The following is a 17,462-nucleotide window of genomic DNA, read 5'->3' on the forward strand; positions in this document are numbered from 1 at the left end:
CCAGAAACTCTTACATGGCAATTCACATTAAAATACCAGTATTTTAAGAATCTCTAATCCAAAAAGTGATTAAGCTACTTTATTTATCGTTATGCACGAGGATGCACACAAGCACAGTAAAGCAGCCAACACAGTAACACTTGCTACTCTATAACGTTTTCATACATTAAATTTACATATCATTTTGATACCAAGTTTTAAGTAGGAGAGAATAAGAAAGGAATCTGTAAAGACAAAGCTATTCCAAGAATTACACAGGATTTTGTATGAATAAATATATTAGAAGCTACAGCTCTTGTGGACTTCAGTCCTAACTTAAACAATGCTATTCTCAGAGAGAATTTTTAATAGCATAACTTGCTCAGTGATAGTATTCCCAGAGAATCATAGAATTATTTAAATTGGTGAAGACCCTTAAGATCATCCAGTCCAACTGTAAACCTAACACTGCCAAGTCCACCAGACCAAAAGTATCTGTCTTCACAGCATATCATCTTATATCAATTAAACAACCCCCAAACATTTACCTTCATTTCTCCTTCTTCTACCACTAGCTGCCAATTGGCATCTCCTCCTACATCTTGCAAGGAATATGTCATATGGTTTTGTACCATCTCTTCCACCTTCAAAGGAAAACAAAATAAATACATTTTTAACTAATTCCTTCCATCTTCTTGGACAGAGATTGTACATATTGGAAGTCACAAGTCCATACTTGTGTATCCTGTACAGAAGCTGAATTTGGACAACAGAGCTTTCTATTACAAGTTAAGAATAAGCAGATACTTCTGGCTTTCAGAAACAGAAGCCAAAATCTCGATTCAACTTCCAACTTTATTCTTTATGGGTACTTCCTATCCTTCCTTTGCACCTCTAAACTGTCAAAGCTCACTATTTCTACATAAGACAGTTTTATTTCAGCATATAGGAACTTACTTCAGGTATCTCTAAATAGAATTACAATGCACTACAAGATATTTCCTGAAGAGCATTTAAAAAGCTGAACAAAGGTGGGGGGATAGGGAGGAAGACAAAGAAGCTCTAAAAAAGTGATTGCATATGAAAAGTCATATTGGAAGGGCAGTGAAGGAACCAGTCATCAGAAAAGCATGCATATTCTGTTTCATTAGCATCTTTACACAGTTGCCAGCTAGAAAAAAAAAAGAGAAGAAACACATTCAAAAAAGTTATGATGATAGAGACTCTACTATTATAAAATAGTAATTTAAGTTATTTAGCTAGAAAGTTCTGTGCTTTCCTTGAAGGCCAAGTATTTGATACATTTTTATCAAGCTATGCGAATACCTCATTTTTTTTATAATGTGCAGGAAAATGGGTGCTGGGAAATGGAAACAGGAAACGGATTTTTACTTTAAGTCTACAATATTATTCTGTTTCTTTGGTTCCCCAACCCTTTCCAAACCCCACTCTCCCCCAGATAAAAACAGAAGCAAAAATATAAAGTATCCATTGCTGTGTAATGTTTACAAGTACTGGAAACACTTTAATAACTTTTTCCACCCAGAAGAGAGGTGACTGCTAAAACTTGTCACAACAAATAAGTCTGTGATTGACACTATTTTCCTGAATAACTAGAAATAATTTTTTCCCTCATAAGGAAAAGCACTACAAACAAAGGTTAGTTAATTGACCAACACAAAGATTAGTCTATGCAATGCACAATCACAAGATTAATGACCTGAACTCATAAGTGGTTCTGCACAACTTAGAAAAACATGAAACCTAGTGTGTATATAAAATAACATATAAAACATATTTGAGCAAGTAGTACAAAAAGTAGAAAGCAAAATTAAAGAATATTTAATGATTTTAATTTCAAGTAGTAACTTTGTACTATGTACTCCATGGGCAATGCACTTAACACCAAGAAAAAACGTATTTGAATCAAGTCAAAATCCTTAAAGCACAATAACAAAATAAAATCCTTTGGATGGAAATTCTAGTTTATCTTATTCTCACTATAGACTTCTCTACAAAAAGAAAAGTTATCAGCCCAGCATTTGGGGTTTTCTTTGTTTGTTTTGTTTTTGAGTTATAATGAACTAAACACACCCACAAGATTCGTGTTTCTGCTTTTAGAGATGCCAACTTTTCTGGCCATTTACTAGCAGGTTTCCTACAAGAGTCTTCTATTTTTATGTTTTTTTCCCCCCAGTGAAACAATGTCAATACAATCCAAACCAGGTAAGAATGCGGGCTATTTAAATATTCGGTTTACTAGCTCCGGGTCACGCTTCTTTCAGAAAGGAATCCTTGCCGTGCTCCCAACATTTCCCTACAACACCATTAGGTCCCTATACCTCTTCTCCTCTAGCTTCTAATCTATTAATGCCAAAGCTAGCTTTTATATGTTAGTTTTGTCCTTTGCTGCTTTTTGTTTTATACTAAATGCAGAGGGATGAAAGAAATAGCAAGGAAAGCAGAGAAGGACACATCCACAGAAGTGCAATCTAAACAGTTTCTTAATTCTACTTCACCAAGGAATTGCAGTACCTACAACTGCCTTGTGCATATTACCTGTCCAAACTGTATGTAATCTGCACACTGGTGGCTGTCTGTCAACCTGCACCTATTTCAGAGGCACAGTGTCAAGTTTCACAACTTCTTTCCCACTGGGGACACCACACTATTACCTCTGGATTCCTGATAAGCTACAGGAATGGTCTGCTGAAATACCTGTAACCTGTATGCCACACAACCTTGATCTGAACCAAGTGGGAAGTTTTTTACTTCAAAGGCTCTCAGAACAGCTCAATCTTTTTTAAAATCTGGTAGTCCCTTAAAAGAAAGCAATCTGCAAAGCAACTACAGCGTTTTAAGCCCACAACCTTCCACTGAACTGGCAGAGACAAATAAATGCATTTCTAGAGGCACACTGAATAACCAGCTCCCACCAGAATACATGTTTATGTTTCTCAATCCTAAAACAAGACTGCAAGTTTCTACCTGACCTTTCACTAATACCAAAATTCCCTTTGTATGAATGAAGTCTAGAAACAAGTCATTCAGAATCAAGACAATAGTTTGCCTTTCCAACAGCCAAATCCTCAGCCTGGGGACAGAGGCCAATTTCATTTTCATAAGGTCTACAGCAGGTTGCCACCAAAAGGTGTGCTGCTTTTCTCTTCATCCTCTCAGTTGTCTTTCACCTGCTTGTTCAGTAGCAATGAAGCTCCAGAGCAGGTGGACTGACTTGTTAATCTGGCAAAAATTAATTCTAGGGAAAATATTGGGGGTGCGTGTATGGGTGTGTGTCCCTTATATTCAACTGCCCATGCACCCATTGCCTGACAGACAACCATTTCCCATCTTTGGAATCAAACTTGCTTTTTATTATTTGATTTCCCCCCTCCTCCCACACAAAAACAAACTTGAAAAACTAACTTGACTACTGGAGTACCAGTGGACCACACCAGTGTTCTGCAACATAACCTGCATATTTTTCCCCCTTGCAGTAAGTTCAAATTCCAGAAATAAACTGCAAAACGTCAAGGCAAGTGTTGGGATTTCAGTCCAATAACTGAGTCCTTAAGTGTTAGGGTCCTGCTCATAAAGCTGGTAGTAAGGTCTGCAGGTGGTACAACTCCAGGCTCTTGTTAATCAAAGGAAAATCCATTCCATTTGAAAAAGCAGGTTGTGTGCAGTGTTAGTTAATTTCAAAAAAAACTCCAAAACAACAGATCCCAGAAGGAAGTACCACATTCACAATTACATAAGGACCACAGCGGAAGGAAATAATGGCATGAATGCCATGTCCGAACTACTTTGAGACTAAAGAGCAAACACATGATGTCACCTTCCTAGTTCTACTATAAACTATGATCTTCAGAGCAAGCACCTAGAGTAATTTTGTACATTACTGGAATGTGTCACTATGACTACATTGACATATTCAGGATGTCAGACTTATTTTCTGAAGGATAAGTGAATAGATTGAAAATCTTCAGTAAAAATTCTCATACCAACAATCTTATTTGTCAACATACTTAACGACCTTTCAGTAGTAAAACTAGTTGAAGAGGTAATAGTGAACCTTAACATTTAGTATCTTAATGCCATTACAAACAAATATTAAAGACTAAATTAAAACCTTTGCTTTAAAAGCAAGAAAAAGTATTTGATTTGCAGCAAAGACCATCTCCAGCCCACACAAACCAGGTGTTATTCTACTTTTATTATAACCAGAAATGCAAATTTTTCAAGTTGTACGCATTTTTATTAAAACTACTGAATTAAATCCAACAGTTTCATAAGATTTGGGCCTTTGCACAAGTGATATCCATGCAAGCTGGGTGTAAAAAGACAATCATTTAGTACAAGAATAGAGAACTCCTTTGTTTGTCTCAATGTACTAATTTAAAGCAAGCAGTGATTTATGTAACAACAAACCCAGGTTCTAGAGAAGAGGATTAAATACAGCAAAGATATGTAACCCCCACTCTATACATTAATACAGTACCTGGGCGCTGAATCTGTGAACATCATCAGAGGCACTGACTAGATCAATGGAAGACATGGAGGAAGAGCGACTATAGGGCTACCAGAGACAGACAAAGAAAAAACCAAGTAATCAGAACAAAGGCACAAAAGAGCATTCAGTACCAACTTGCAAGCACAAGATAATGAAGAAAAGGAAAACAAAAGCACCATAAGCAGCAAGCACAGCAGCAAATGCTGATTTCATGCACCTATTATGTATTATGCTCCCAATGTACCCCTGAGAGGAGCATAGTGTTTCTAATAAGACTAAAGAACCCAGTCAACTGACCCTGATACGAAGAGCTGGTTTCTTTTTTTGTTTGTATAAAATCAATTCAATGAATTTTGGAGAGGGTATCTTAAAAACACTGAGGTTAGCAAGTTGGGATTTTTTTCTTTATTATCTGACAAGCTTGATACAAGTAAAGAGTATTCTAAATAGATACTTAAATCAGTATTTTTTGAGCCAAGATAGAAAACAGTCCTCCTCTGATTCCAGCTACTTCATTTGAAAATTAGTAAACCATTGAAAGTTACTAGAAACACCTGAAAAAAAAATCTCACCTACCTATACAAAATATTCTATAGAAATATCATAGGTCAGCCCATTATTCAAAGGAGATAGTGAGAAATACCTTACCTTTTGGACAAATCTATGAGTCCCCACAGCAGAATACGCATCTCCAGAAGGTAAGGATGTTGGCCAGTGTAATCTGACCTTTTCACTTTGGGACTGCAACAAAATAGGTTTAATTATTAGTAGTCAGCTGCTACTGGGTGGACTGTGAAACACAGTGAGTCATCCTCAGTCTACACAGTGGCTACAACAACTAATGTTGTCCATGACAGGCATGAAGCTGTCATCCTACTGGAATTCTCAGTAAGTGAATGGGCCTGAAGACTGAATTTGTCTATACTTCAAGGTGTAGGAAAATAGATCAGCAGCGTTAAGGATCCATGTAGTAGTACACCTGTCACTCAAAACTTTCACTCTCTGCTGAGACAACACCCCAACATAGCTAAACTGTTGGGTACTGTATGTCCACTAGAAAGTCTTAATTCTTAACCAAGTCACTATATTCACTACATTCATAAGCCTAAACACTAAAACAAAGGATGCACCACTTTGTTATTCCCTCTCATTTTATATACTGCTATATTGTCTCATCTTCTATATATTTCCTCACATGCATCTTATCCCTTTTTGATCCTTGTCACTGAAGTGTATTTAAGAAAGAAGTAGCCAGATCCTACAGAATTTTTAAATAAAAATAAACACCAACAAAACTACATCTTTGCTATTTCACACACTGCTAGAGTCAAAAGAAACTTCAGAGCAATAATTAGGTTTTGAGAAATAGCTGCAGTGTTTGATATTCTTATTTGCACCGGACATCAGTTAGATCCTAAGTTTTATATAGGACGCTTATTTAAGAATCAGCAACTAGAGACATTCAATTAGCTTAGCACTATCCTTTTCTATGTAAGCTGTGAAGTCACTTTCTCAAAATTAGTGTTAAGCAACAATATTTGACTGTAAAAATATTAAGTGAATTCCCTGTATCAGTGTCAGATTAAAATATCTAGGGCTTCAGGAGATGCACCCCAGGACTGAGTTTAAGTCATATAAGTCTCCTATGAAGTGCCCATCAGGAAGACATTTTTCCAGTATCAATACCTGTTCTTCCATTTTATCCTGTCTATCGAGAGCAGCTTCAACAGCATCAAAGAATTCTTCTTCATTAATCAGGCTATTAGGGCCCTCCTAGAGCATAAGAAACAAAACTAGTTGAAAATTTCAGGGACATGAGAGTTCCACTTCAGTTTAATATTAGAAATATATATTTATATATTATGCATTATGCAAGTTCTTTCTATAGGCCTCAAATATTTTCACCAATATTCTTAGATTACAATTCCTCTGAAAATCCTACTTGTTAAGGGAAGTTACTCCCTCCAACTACAGTTTAGGGATAGTTGTATAAAGGAGAAAAAAAAAAAAAAAAACAGGAAACTGAGCAACAATGACAATATGCTTTGGCATCAGTTTAGGTTTTAATTAACATCTATCTTCTCTTAAAAATGTTTACAGTGTTTCAGTAAAGTACACATAATTGTGTCCTTAGACTCCTTCCAAGTACTCCAGTGCCTTAGGGCACATTTCAGATATGTGCTCAAACCGTAACAAGAGAAGAGAAAATCCTGGGGATCTCTATTGAAAATTCTTGGAAAGAACAGTTTAACACTAAAAAGCAGGTACAGTTGAGTCAACTATTAAAAACTCGAGTCTACTAAGTAAAATAGTAATTTCAGAAAATCAGGTTTACTGCTTTTACTGTATTATAAAATAAACTGGTACAGCACATTTCAAAAAACTACCTGACAACAGGGATACCTGGGAGAAGAAGCTGGGTTCATAATCAGACAAAGTCCAACTTCCTATCCATCTTTTTATTTTACAGCGTATGCCTCAGACACAACAGAGAACCTAAGCTCATGTATCTTTTAAATATCTCAACATATTAGTACTATTTCTCAGGCTACAACTTGTAAGTCGAAATGTGTTTGATTAAGGTACATGAAAGGGCCAAGATCATAAAAGTTATGCAAACTGCATTATAAGTGTACTGCTGGAGAGTTGGGCAGAGAGAAACCTTATGAAATTCAACAAGGGCAAGTGTAGGGTACTGCACCTGGGGAGGAATAACCCCACGCATCAGTACAGGTTGGGGGCTGACCTCCTGGAGAGCAGCTCTGTGGAAAGGGACCTGGGAGTCCTGGTGGACAACAGGATGACCATAAGCCAGCAATGTGACCTGGTGGCCAAGTCGTCCAATGGCATCCTGGGGGGCATCAAGAAGAGCGTGGCCAGCAGGTCGAGGGAGGTCATCCTCCCCCTCTACTCTGCCCTGGTGAGGCCGCATCTGGAGTACCGTGTCTAGTTCTGGGCTCCCCAGTTCAAGAAGGACAGGGATCTGCTGGAGAAGGTCCAGCAAAGGGCTACAAAGATGATTACGGGATTAGAACATCTCTTATGAGGAAAGACTGAGGGACTTGGGTCTTTTCAGTATAGAAAAGAGAAGACTGAGGGGGGATCTTATTAATGCTTATAAATACTTAAAGGGAGGGTGCCAGGGGGATGGGAACAGTCTTTTTTCAGCGGAGCCCAGTGATAGGACAAGAGGTAACGGGCACAAACTTGAACATAGGAAGTTCCATCTTAACATGAGAAGGAACTTCTTTACTTTGAGGGTGGCAGAGTACTGGAACAGGCTGCCCAGAGAGGTGGTGGAATCTCCCACTTTGGAGACATTCAAAACCCACCTGGACACCATCCTGTTCAACCTGCTGTAGGTGACCCTGCTCTGGCGGGGGAATTGGACTAGATGATCTCCAGAGGTCCCTTCCAACCCTGACCATTCTGTGATTCTGTGATAAGAATTCTTCAGAAGGTGGTTTAAGAGTCTTAGAATTTGACTAAATACCTCACCAAGGAGGAAGCTGCTGAAATAGGCAATTTAACAGATGAAAGGAACATAAAATCACTGAATTTGTCAATATGAAATTTAAAGTGGCAGTGACCAGTTAAAAATCAATTCAAGTTAAACTTCAGATTCTAGGACTGTCTCTGCAGTCAGTGCTTTCATATTTGCTTTACTTAACTATACAACTGAAGCATTAAAAAGGGAAAGTACAAAACTATTGCATATAAGCACCATCAAGTATACAAGAAAAATCAAAAAATCAGCAGAAATATCTGTAAGCAAAATGCTTTAGACAAAAGCAGAACATGGAAGCCTGAGGTGAAAACAGAGGTCCATTCTCAAAAAATTAAGGACTCAGATTCTTTGTACATTTTCAGTTTCCAAGGTAGAAAAATAAAAGCAGCATGAACAATCTTGCACAAGCCAAACAACTGGATTTACACACCTCTTTCCCTCCTTTGAGAAACAAACCAATTTAAAAAATCATAGTGTTTTTAACAATTTCATAAGCAGGATTTGTACCTCATAGTCTGGCCCTCCAAAATGGGACTTTTTCTTCAGTTCTGTCACAGCATTTTTGTATGCTTCTTCAATTCTTCTCCTTTTCTCTATCTCCTGTAAAATTACACAATTGTTTGATGTGGTAAGAATGAATTGACTGATAACAGTCAACATGTTAATAAATGGAATGACCAGTGTAATTTTTTTCCAAGTAACAATTAAAAAGCTGCTGATTTTCAGAATTTATTTGCATGCATGCATTATATGCACCCATATACATGCGTTTATAATACAAAGCTTGGGGAGCTAGCTACCTTGAAAACACCTTAAGTCATGTGGAAGAAACTAGATCAGCATGCAAAAACTGGTATCTAGTTTAAACATAACTATTCATGGTTCACTGAGGGTCAGATTTTATATCTAACTGACAGTTTCTACAAACCTCCTTGACACAGATACTTGGGCAGTGATAACAAAGGATGAAAAGTAAGACTGGTAAAAAGCTAACTTGTTGAATGTGGTGAGAAACTAATGAGTCACAGCATGTAAGTTTGTATCTATAATTAGTTGGCATTGGATCAATGTGAATCATTTTGTGAACATGCAGAGACCAACAACTCAACATCATTCTCCCATAATAGGTGTATGACTGTACTAGAGCCACTGATGATGTCTATATCATTGTATATTTTGAAAAAAGTAGTAATGCCAGAATCAGATTACATTTAGTATTTCCTCTGCAAATTCTAAATACTCCTAGATATTCTCAGTGAAAAAGCTATAAAAAATTCTGAAATTCTTGCAGAATTCAGCCTTAATACATAAGATGTTTCTCTGTCCCATTTCAGAATCACCTCAGGTGTAAGAAAGTTAAGTTTTACAGGTGACAACTGGACACCACACACTACTCCTTGCAGATACGAGTATAATTATTCAGCAACCCAATTTGAACTGTAAAGATTCAGTGAGAAACCCTTAAGCAATACTGAAAGGCTGAGTTTACCAATTGGGAATTTGGCAGTAACATTCCCTCTGGAACACATAGTTTCTAAAGAGAAGTGTGAAGAGTAAAGCAACAGTTTTAGTGTAAAAAAAAAAAAAAAATAGTAGTACAGCTTTCCACAGGAAAATTCTTAGTAAAAAGGAATGAAGAGTATTGTCTTTATGTGTGAATGTAGCCTTTTCTCTTCTGAAACTGTCACAAAGCGGCAATAACTGCTAACACTTACATTTCACAAAATTTGCATATTTATTTTTTGAAAGTAACTGAAGAGTCCTGAAGATGCACAAAGCATGACTTGAGAATAAGTCAGAGAGAAACCATAAAAGTTTTACCAGAACACCTGGAATTCAAAAAAAACCCCAAACCAAACCACAACTCCTCCTCCCACTCATCCCAAATCCCCACACTTCCTGTACTTCAGTCTGCAAGTTAGTGATAATTCACGTGTCAAAACACAGCTCTCCAAATCTGCTAGCTTCTCTTGCCATCTACATTAAATAAGGCAAAATTTGAGAAACTGTTTTACTGCACAGCAGAAAAATTACTGGTGTATTAAAACTCTAAAATTTAATGAGACATTTAAGTTACAATTGTCAAAGGTGAACATAATAAGCTCCCTAAACACGTTAACCTTAAGGTTCAGAAGATAAATTTGCTCATTAATAACAATTAGTAAGACCAAAGGAAACCAGAACAGAAAAATGTTGCTGTAGTCAAGACAACAAGGAAAGCATCCTCCCAAAGATTTTGTCACAAGTAAAACAGGCCAAACGCTAGACATTACATCCTTTCCATTTTTATCAATTTTAAGAAAAATCTGTTTTAAAATAGATTCAAGAGGCTCACACTGAAAAATATACTGCACTGGAAAAATAAAAAGTGAAGCTCAATATCTTAACAGCTAAGAGTAAAAGGTCAAAAGCAAAGCTGTAGTTACAATTAACTTTAGATAGCATTACATGCTTTTGTATCAGTTTTATTCTGGTCATCTGACTGTTTTGGTAACAGAAAGAAAACAAAATATAGAATTCTAAAATTACAATTGCTAAGTGCATTATTTTAGCAGTCTCCTTAAAAATTAAAAGATGTTTTTCTAATAATTTCTTGTTTTCAAAGGTTTAGGAATAGTTTCCAACCTTCAGAATGTAACTTAAAACCCTGTCTTTCATTTTAAAATAAAATGGGGTTATAGAGAGAGATAGTTCATAACACTGTACTCATCTCTAGTCAAACTGTAATAACCTTCAGATTCAACAAATTCTAACGAACTTGACCTTTTTTTAATATAAGGGGTTTTTTTAGGACAGCTATAATTTTGAAACATATTTGTTTCAAGTTAAGCAGACAAATTTATCTTGCATCTTTAGGCTAAGCTAGCCCTCTACAAGATGGAGGCTGTATAGTTTTGTGAGGTAGTGAGACTCTTGCCGATCACCATTGTGTGTTGCTGCTAAGTAAAAGGCAGTTCTGAAGCTAGTGGAGCAAGGAGGCTGGAGGGGAAAGGAGAGCGAGCTGGATTACAGTAGTACTTATACTACTTGTAAAACACTAATTGATCTTAGCCACTGACAGCGATCTTCTACTTCCTGTGACAAACCTGCACAGCCCCTTTCAATTCTGTGAGATGGTCTTTTACAGGCACTGCACAGATTTACAAGAGCTCGAAAACCCTCTAAGCTAGAACATAAACACAAACAGCTGCCCAATTTAATGTAATCTTCCCCTCTAATCTGTTTTACAGAAGATATTCTGAACTTTATCATCTCACAATATTTACATCCTTTTCACAGCAGTTTACACATCTATTCAAGAAAACCAAAAGTACGAAGATCAACACTATTCTCCTCCCACTTGTATTTATCAGATGACACAGTAATGTTTTTTGCTCAGGCCCATAGTTATACAAGATACTCTAACACCATGTTTAACCACTAAAAGAGCAAGGTAACAGAAAAAACAAAGCAGCTCCGTGACTGAAGTGGAATAGCATTAGCAGAGGTCTGAATACAGTCAACTGCTGTCTTTAAGGGTGTAGGTGTCAAGGTGTTGGTCATGGGGGACTCTAGGGGTGGCCTCTGTGGGAGGGGGACAGGGGCTCCCCTGTGTCAGACACAGGTGGTTCTAGCCAGCTCTGAAACAGACCCAGTGCAGGATACAGCTGAGCTCATCCACCATGTGTGTGGCACCTCTCTGAAAATGTATTTAAGAGCAAAAAATTCCCCCAGGAGAGAGGAATGGGGAACAAACCGTGAGAAAAAACAGAGGAGAGGCCAAGGCCAGAAGAAGAGGGGGAACAGCTCCAGGGTAGAGAGCATATCCACATCACAGCCCATGGAGGACCTCACACCAGAGCAGAGGGGTATTTCCTAAAGGAACTTTGTCCCATGGAAGACCCACACTGCAGCAGATTTTTCCCAGAGGACTGTCACCCACGGAGAGGGCCCACACCAGAGCAGGGAAAAAGTACGAGGAGGAAGGAGTGGCAGAGATGAGGTGTACCCATTCCTCACCCTGCACTGCTTGGGGCTACCAAGCAGCAGGTATAGGTGCCTGCAGTGAAGGAGCGAAGTTGAGGTTGGGAAATGGAGAAAGCAAGCTGGTTTACTATTTGTCTTTTTGTTTCCCATTAACTGGACCTATTTTAAATCAGCAACAAACTGATTTTCCCCAAGTCAAGAATGTTCTTGCCACAACAAGAACCAGTAAACAATCTCCCCGTCTTTCTCTTAACCCATAAGCTTTCTCATCCTAATTTTTCCACTAATCCTGCTGGATGGGTGGTGAACAACTGGGTGGGCATTTGGCTGTTAGCCAAGGCTAGCCCACCACAATTCTGTATTATTTAATTCAATAAAAAACTCCTCTTTCAAAAGGCTTGCAATTAGAGGAATACAAAGTAATTATTTTATATTAGAATTACCATGACTGTGCTGTAAACCCCAGAAAGTTTCATTGACAAATGTGACTTTAAAAAGTTGCAAGGCTACCAAAGCAGAGCAACTTAAAACCTCCAAGCTTTTAGAAGCTTTTGCTATTTTAATTTCTGTGAAAACAAGTCCAAATAAGCTTGTGACCTCCTTTAAAGTGTATTTACTCATGCTGTATGAGGCATCAGTCACATGAGACGCACAGTGAAATTTAGGTTTGAATTTGTTAACCACTTGCATCTAAAACAAGTGCTTTAAAGTTTGTCCACATAACAAGAAAAAAGCAACAAATAACTAGCCTAAACAAATTCAAGTTCTATGTTAACATATTCTTCTGTGTTAACATATTAACCTAGGGACAAGAAAAACTCACTTCATTCATGCTCTAAACAAACTCTGATCCACAAGAGTGCACTGTGTTTGCTCAGCCTGGAGAAGAGAAAGCTTTTGTTGGAGGACCTAATCTCATCCTTCCAACACCTCCAGGAAAGTCATGAAGACCCTGAGCCAGACACTTCACAGCTGTCTATAGTAGAAGGATGAAAAACAATAGGCAGATAACTGGAGTAAGAGTTACTCCAGCTAGATAAGGGAAAACTTTTTCACTATAACAGCGGAGCAGCAGAATAGGCTGCCAGAAAAGGTGTACAGTCTCCAGCCTTGGAGACTTGAAACCAGACCTGATAAAACCCTGAGCAACCCAGACTGATCTCAAACTGTCCTTCCTTTAAGCAGCAGGCTGGAGAGAATTCTTGAGGTCTCTAGTCCAACCTGAATGACCCTATGATCCTATGAACAAGCATCAAGTCTTGGATTGACTGTAATTCTTCCAACTACTTAAATGAAGCAGTAACAAATTAAGTGTTAACAGAAATTGCAATAGAGTTAGACAGGTCTTTGACATATGGACAAAGAAGATCCAGGAGACAGGGTCAAGGATTCAAACACGGATGTATTTTGGCTGAATGCGTTCATTCTTCAAATCGTGTACCACTAAAACATACGGAGTAAGATTTGAAGTGTGATATACACCACATGGAAACGTGTTAAATGAAAAACAAGAGACAACAGCTAGAGGACTCCACAGGACACCAGGCAGTGTTGGAAGGATTCTAGAAATCAGAGCCTGAAGTACAACCTAGCCACACTCCAGCACATCTCGAGAGAAGACACTGCTCCTTTTGAGTTGCTACAGTGGTTGAGTAGGCTTAGCATGAACTATCACTGCCACTAGAATGACACATGTTCCAATACCACACACCTAAAAAATTTAACCAATTAGTATAAAACATGACTTAATCTCTTCAATCTCCTAAAGGAAAGTGAAATAATTCTACCTTAATGAGACATTTAGAGTTAGAACTGGTTGTTCTCAGTATTGACACCATCTCTTATCACAATTAAAACATTTCAGAGATTTGCACGTGATTTTGCAAGCATGGATAATTATGCCTCTTACGGAAAGCTGCAAGCAATATCCTTATTACCATGGAAATACTATGAGGTTCTTTATAGATACAAAAACCATAGGAATACTACCTGAACAAGGGCTGGGAAAGAAAGACTATAATGAATAATGTTACTATATCACCACCCAGGAGGACAGTTTAACATTTTATGTGACTAATAATGAAAGCACTTAAGTTTAATAGATGCTGTACATAAAAACAAAAGAAATACCTGGAATAAAAAAAGCTCATTGGAAGTTTCAATTTCAAGATAAAGAAACTTTTTTTTTTTTCAACAAGAGCAAAAGGAAAACGATCTTACCTTATCTATCCTTTTTTGCCAGCTTTCTTCACGTTTTACCATGAGTTCAATACAATGAGAGAGTGTAGCAAGGATTCCAGCAGTAGTTGCCTTGAAAGTTATAGCTTCTCCTTTGAAGTCTATGCCATTAATTCCTTTGGGTGTCACATGTGGAAACACTAAAAACAAACACAAATCATTCACTGATAGCTGCCTTCAACTCAAACAAGCATTTTATATGTATGCTTTAGATTACAACTGTTTCAAGAAAATAGATGGGCTAGAAAGTTAATTTAAAAATAAAAATTAGAAGCGCTAATAATTTTTAGCTATCCACAGGATAAGGAAAGAGGTTCAAGAGGAGGAACACGTCCCTTCAGCTTCATCTTGCTATACTGTATTTCAAGTCTGCTTGTAATGCTGTATTACTCTGCACTCTGCAAATCATGTGGGTGGAGGGAGTGGTAATACTTTGTAACAATAGCAGTTTGACAGCTTGAAGTGGGGCCTAATTAACACAAAGCAACCTTAAAACTTATCTGATACAGAACTAACCAACAATTTCAAAATGCAATCAAACCCAAAACGTAACATTCAAGGTTGCTTGAAGCAGGTAATTATAGATTTAAAAACCTCCAAGTAAAAAGGTATAAGATAAAAGTATGAAACCTGCTGAATTATCCAAGTACTGTGGGTTTTGCAGTTCCAACAACTACTTCATGCTGTCAACCAAGCCATCTGTTGCTAAGGCTATTTAAACAAGTCACTTAAAATGTGTGACAAAAAAAGTACCTATTATATGTCAAACTCGTATGTAGGTTGACATAATAACAAATCAAACACTACACATTAATGTCAGAAAATATTAGAATGCAGAAGTAACACCCATGTTGAAGCTGACAGAGCCCAGCAAGTTAAAGTAACTCCTGCTATGCCATGGGGCAAGCTAATGACATCACCCAGCTGGATAGCACTTCTCCTCCTCCCCCCAGTCTGTCAGTTTGTCAACATGCCACTGTTATGGTTTAAAAAGGACAAATAAATATTTGTGTGAGTTTATCCAGTATCTGTCTGCAAGGGCAAAGCAGAACTTCCAAGCAGTTCAGTTCTTGTTGGGAAGAGAAATGCAATTGCTGTTCTCTAATAGTAGAGCACAGTATCTACACTCTGGGAACAGAAAGCAATCGTCACATGATCTTAAGCAATGGTTTAAGTCTCTAGAGGTTTTATACACCCTCCTTTCAGAAGGAATCAAACTATTTTTCAAACAGATGATTACAGACCACACATCACTTCCAATACCTTCGTAAGCATACATACTATGGTAGAATACGGCTTATTTTTTGTTTTGTGTTAATCAAGAATACTCCCCAAAAGGTAAACATGATGGGGGCTGGAGAAAAAAAGGGAAGTAAGAGAAAGAAAAATCTGTATCAGAAACAATAATGAGGAGAGCAGCTCTCCCTCCCTCTCACAGCTGCAGAGGGAACACGGAGGAGGCTGAGAAGTAAAGTGGTATAAGCTGGCAAGAAGGCGATGCAGTGGATTCACTAATAATAATGAAAATTACACAACAAAAGCTTCACCCATGACACTTCATGACTGAAAAATACAGTTTATACTAATAAACTGCCCTGTTAGCGTAGACTGCGTTCATGTGCAGGCTTACCAGCACAGCTATAATGCTTATGTGTTTCTCTCATTTATACAACATGCTAAACATGCTCAAGAAACTGCCACTGGCTGCAACACTATAAAACAATTTTAGAAATCTCTGTGGTAGACTGTAAGGGAGATGCAGCAATGCAGCCTCACTTCCTGGAAAAAAAACAGCTTTTGTTCACGGATAACTTTAGGTCTCAGCTACAGCTCACTAATACTTCCATGCAGTTTCAGTCATCATATATTCTAAGTCATTCTTTAATGATGAGTCTCATAGTAGCAGCGATGCATGCAGAGCTTGCAGTTTTAAAGTCAATGTCCATAGCTCCCTTCAGCCATTACAACTGTGGGCAAAACCAAACCTGCTGCAGAAAAATGCAAAACCTGTTTCTTTGAAGAGATGGTCGCTCAAGAGATTCCTTATGATGGACTGGAGTATTTTAATTCATTCCTAACTACAGCAGACATTTGTCTTCCTGGATCGTGTCAGAAGATGACCTCAAGCCTCATCTCAGTAACAGTTGAGCTTCATCATATTAGAAAATCTCCTGACAGATACTTCTATTTGGAGAGCCCGAACATCTTTCCTACTCCTTTTTAAGCTTCTTCTCATGTCAGCTACAAGACTGAGTATTTCAAAATTAAATGTGGCATCAGGAGATCTATATGATTCTAGGTAAAGGCTAATAAGAAATTACCTATTCTTACCATTGCAACAGCTCTTTTAGCTTGGTGATCAAACTGCATGCAGCCAACTGAAAAAAGCAGCAGGATGATTTTTCTCCTACTTTAACTTCAATTTCAGCATCTTCCAAGTGGTTCCTTTTTAATTATCCTGTCTTTTAAGCATTTTGCTTTATTTCTGATTTGTTTTCTCTTGCCTTTCATATAAAAGATTTCTCATACCATGCTTTAGCCTTCGATACCTCTTTAGCCCCTTTCTCCTACACTTCTGTCTGTTAGGATAGGTCAGTTTTCCCTTTTTGTTCCTAAGATTGTTTGTAACACTTTCCCAGATGTTCCAAACATTACCTGTTTAATCAAGTCTTTTTCCAGTGAACCAGAAAATTATTTTAAAGACAGTAATTTGAAAGAAGTTCCTTTATCTTTTCCTTTTTATGCTACCATAACATCTTACATCACTAAACTAATTTTAAGTGAAAAATAAATAGGTCATGCACCCAAACATTTCTTGACACCTACTGTCGTTGATCTGTGGATAGCAGTAGGATCAATACAACTAGTTTTCCTCTAAGAACCACCCCATTATTTCAGCAATGCATTGACGAATATTCTTCCTCCATTCAAAGTACAAAAATCCAGCATAAATCCCACTGTGTACCATTTCCATCTTTACAGTTCCAGTACAAAAACACCTTACGTCTTCAAAGAGGTTCCTTAAGTAGGTTTCACCTGCTCTTCCTATTCTTACATAATTTAAATCTAAATATGCTAATTTTCCTAAGCAGATGGATGGAAACACTCGCTGATCAAGATTCTACATTCTCAGAATGTAAGATCCCAATGGGTAAATATTCATCAGCCAGACTCTCCCTTGGCATTTTATACAAATGATCATCAGTTACCAGATTTTTTTAATTGGAAAGTGACCAATAAATGTAAATATCTTCATAG

At 37.6% G+C, this 17,462-nt stretch overlaps 1 protein-coding gene across 3 annotated transcripts in view; it reads right to left on the reverse strand.

Moving 5' to 3' along the window:
• The window catches only part of CERT1 (ceramide transporter 1), a 79,498-nt gene that overhangs the window by 8,897 nt on the left and 53,139 nt on the right, over positions 1-17,462 (reverse strand). For 2 of the 3 annotated variants that reach the window (XR_014270209.1, XM_082497778.1), the window contains exons 7-12: positions 14,187-14,344; positions 8,508-8,600; positions 6,179-6,265; positions 5,141-5,233; positions 4,481-4,558; positions 528-623 (exon numbers count right to left, since the gene is read on the reverse strand). Coding sequence is in view for 2 of the 3 variants with exons in the window: in XM_082497778.1 (XP_082353904.1) it covers positions 528-623; positions 4,481-4,558; positions 5,141-5,233; positions 6,179-6,265; positions 8,508-8,600; positions 14,187-14,344 (605 nt within the window). In the remaining variant the exon portion in view is untranslated. The remainder of the gene's footprint in view (positions 1-527; positions 624-4,480; positions 4,559-5,140; positions 5,234-6,178; positions 6,266-8,507; positions 8,601-14,186; positions 14,345-17,462) is intronic. The other variant, XM_082497779.1, reaches the window with a different exon arrangement.

The sequence above is a fragment of the Vanellus vanellus genome (genome assembly GCF_965231255.1).
Source record: "Vanellus vanellus genome assembly, chromosome: Z".
In the NCBI taxonomy this organism is placed as follows: domain Eukaryota; kingdom Metazoa; phylum Chordata; class Aves; order Charadriiformes; family Charadriidae; genus Vanellus; species Vanellus vanellus.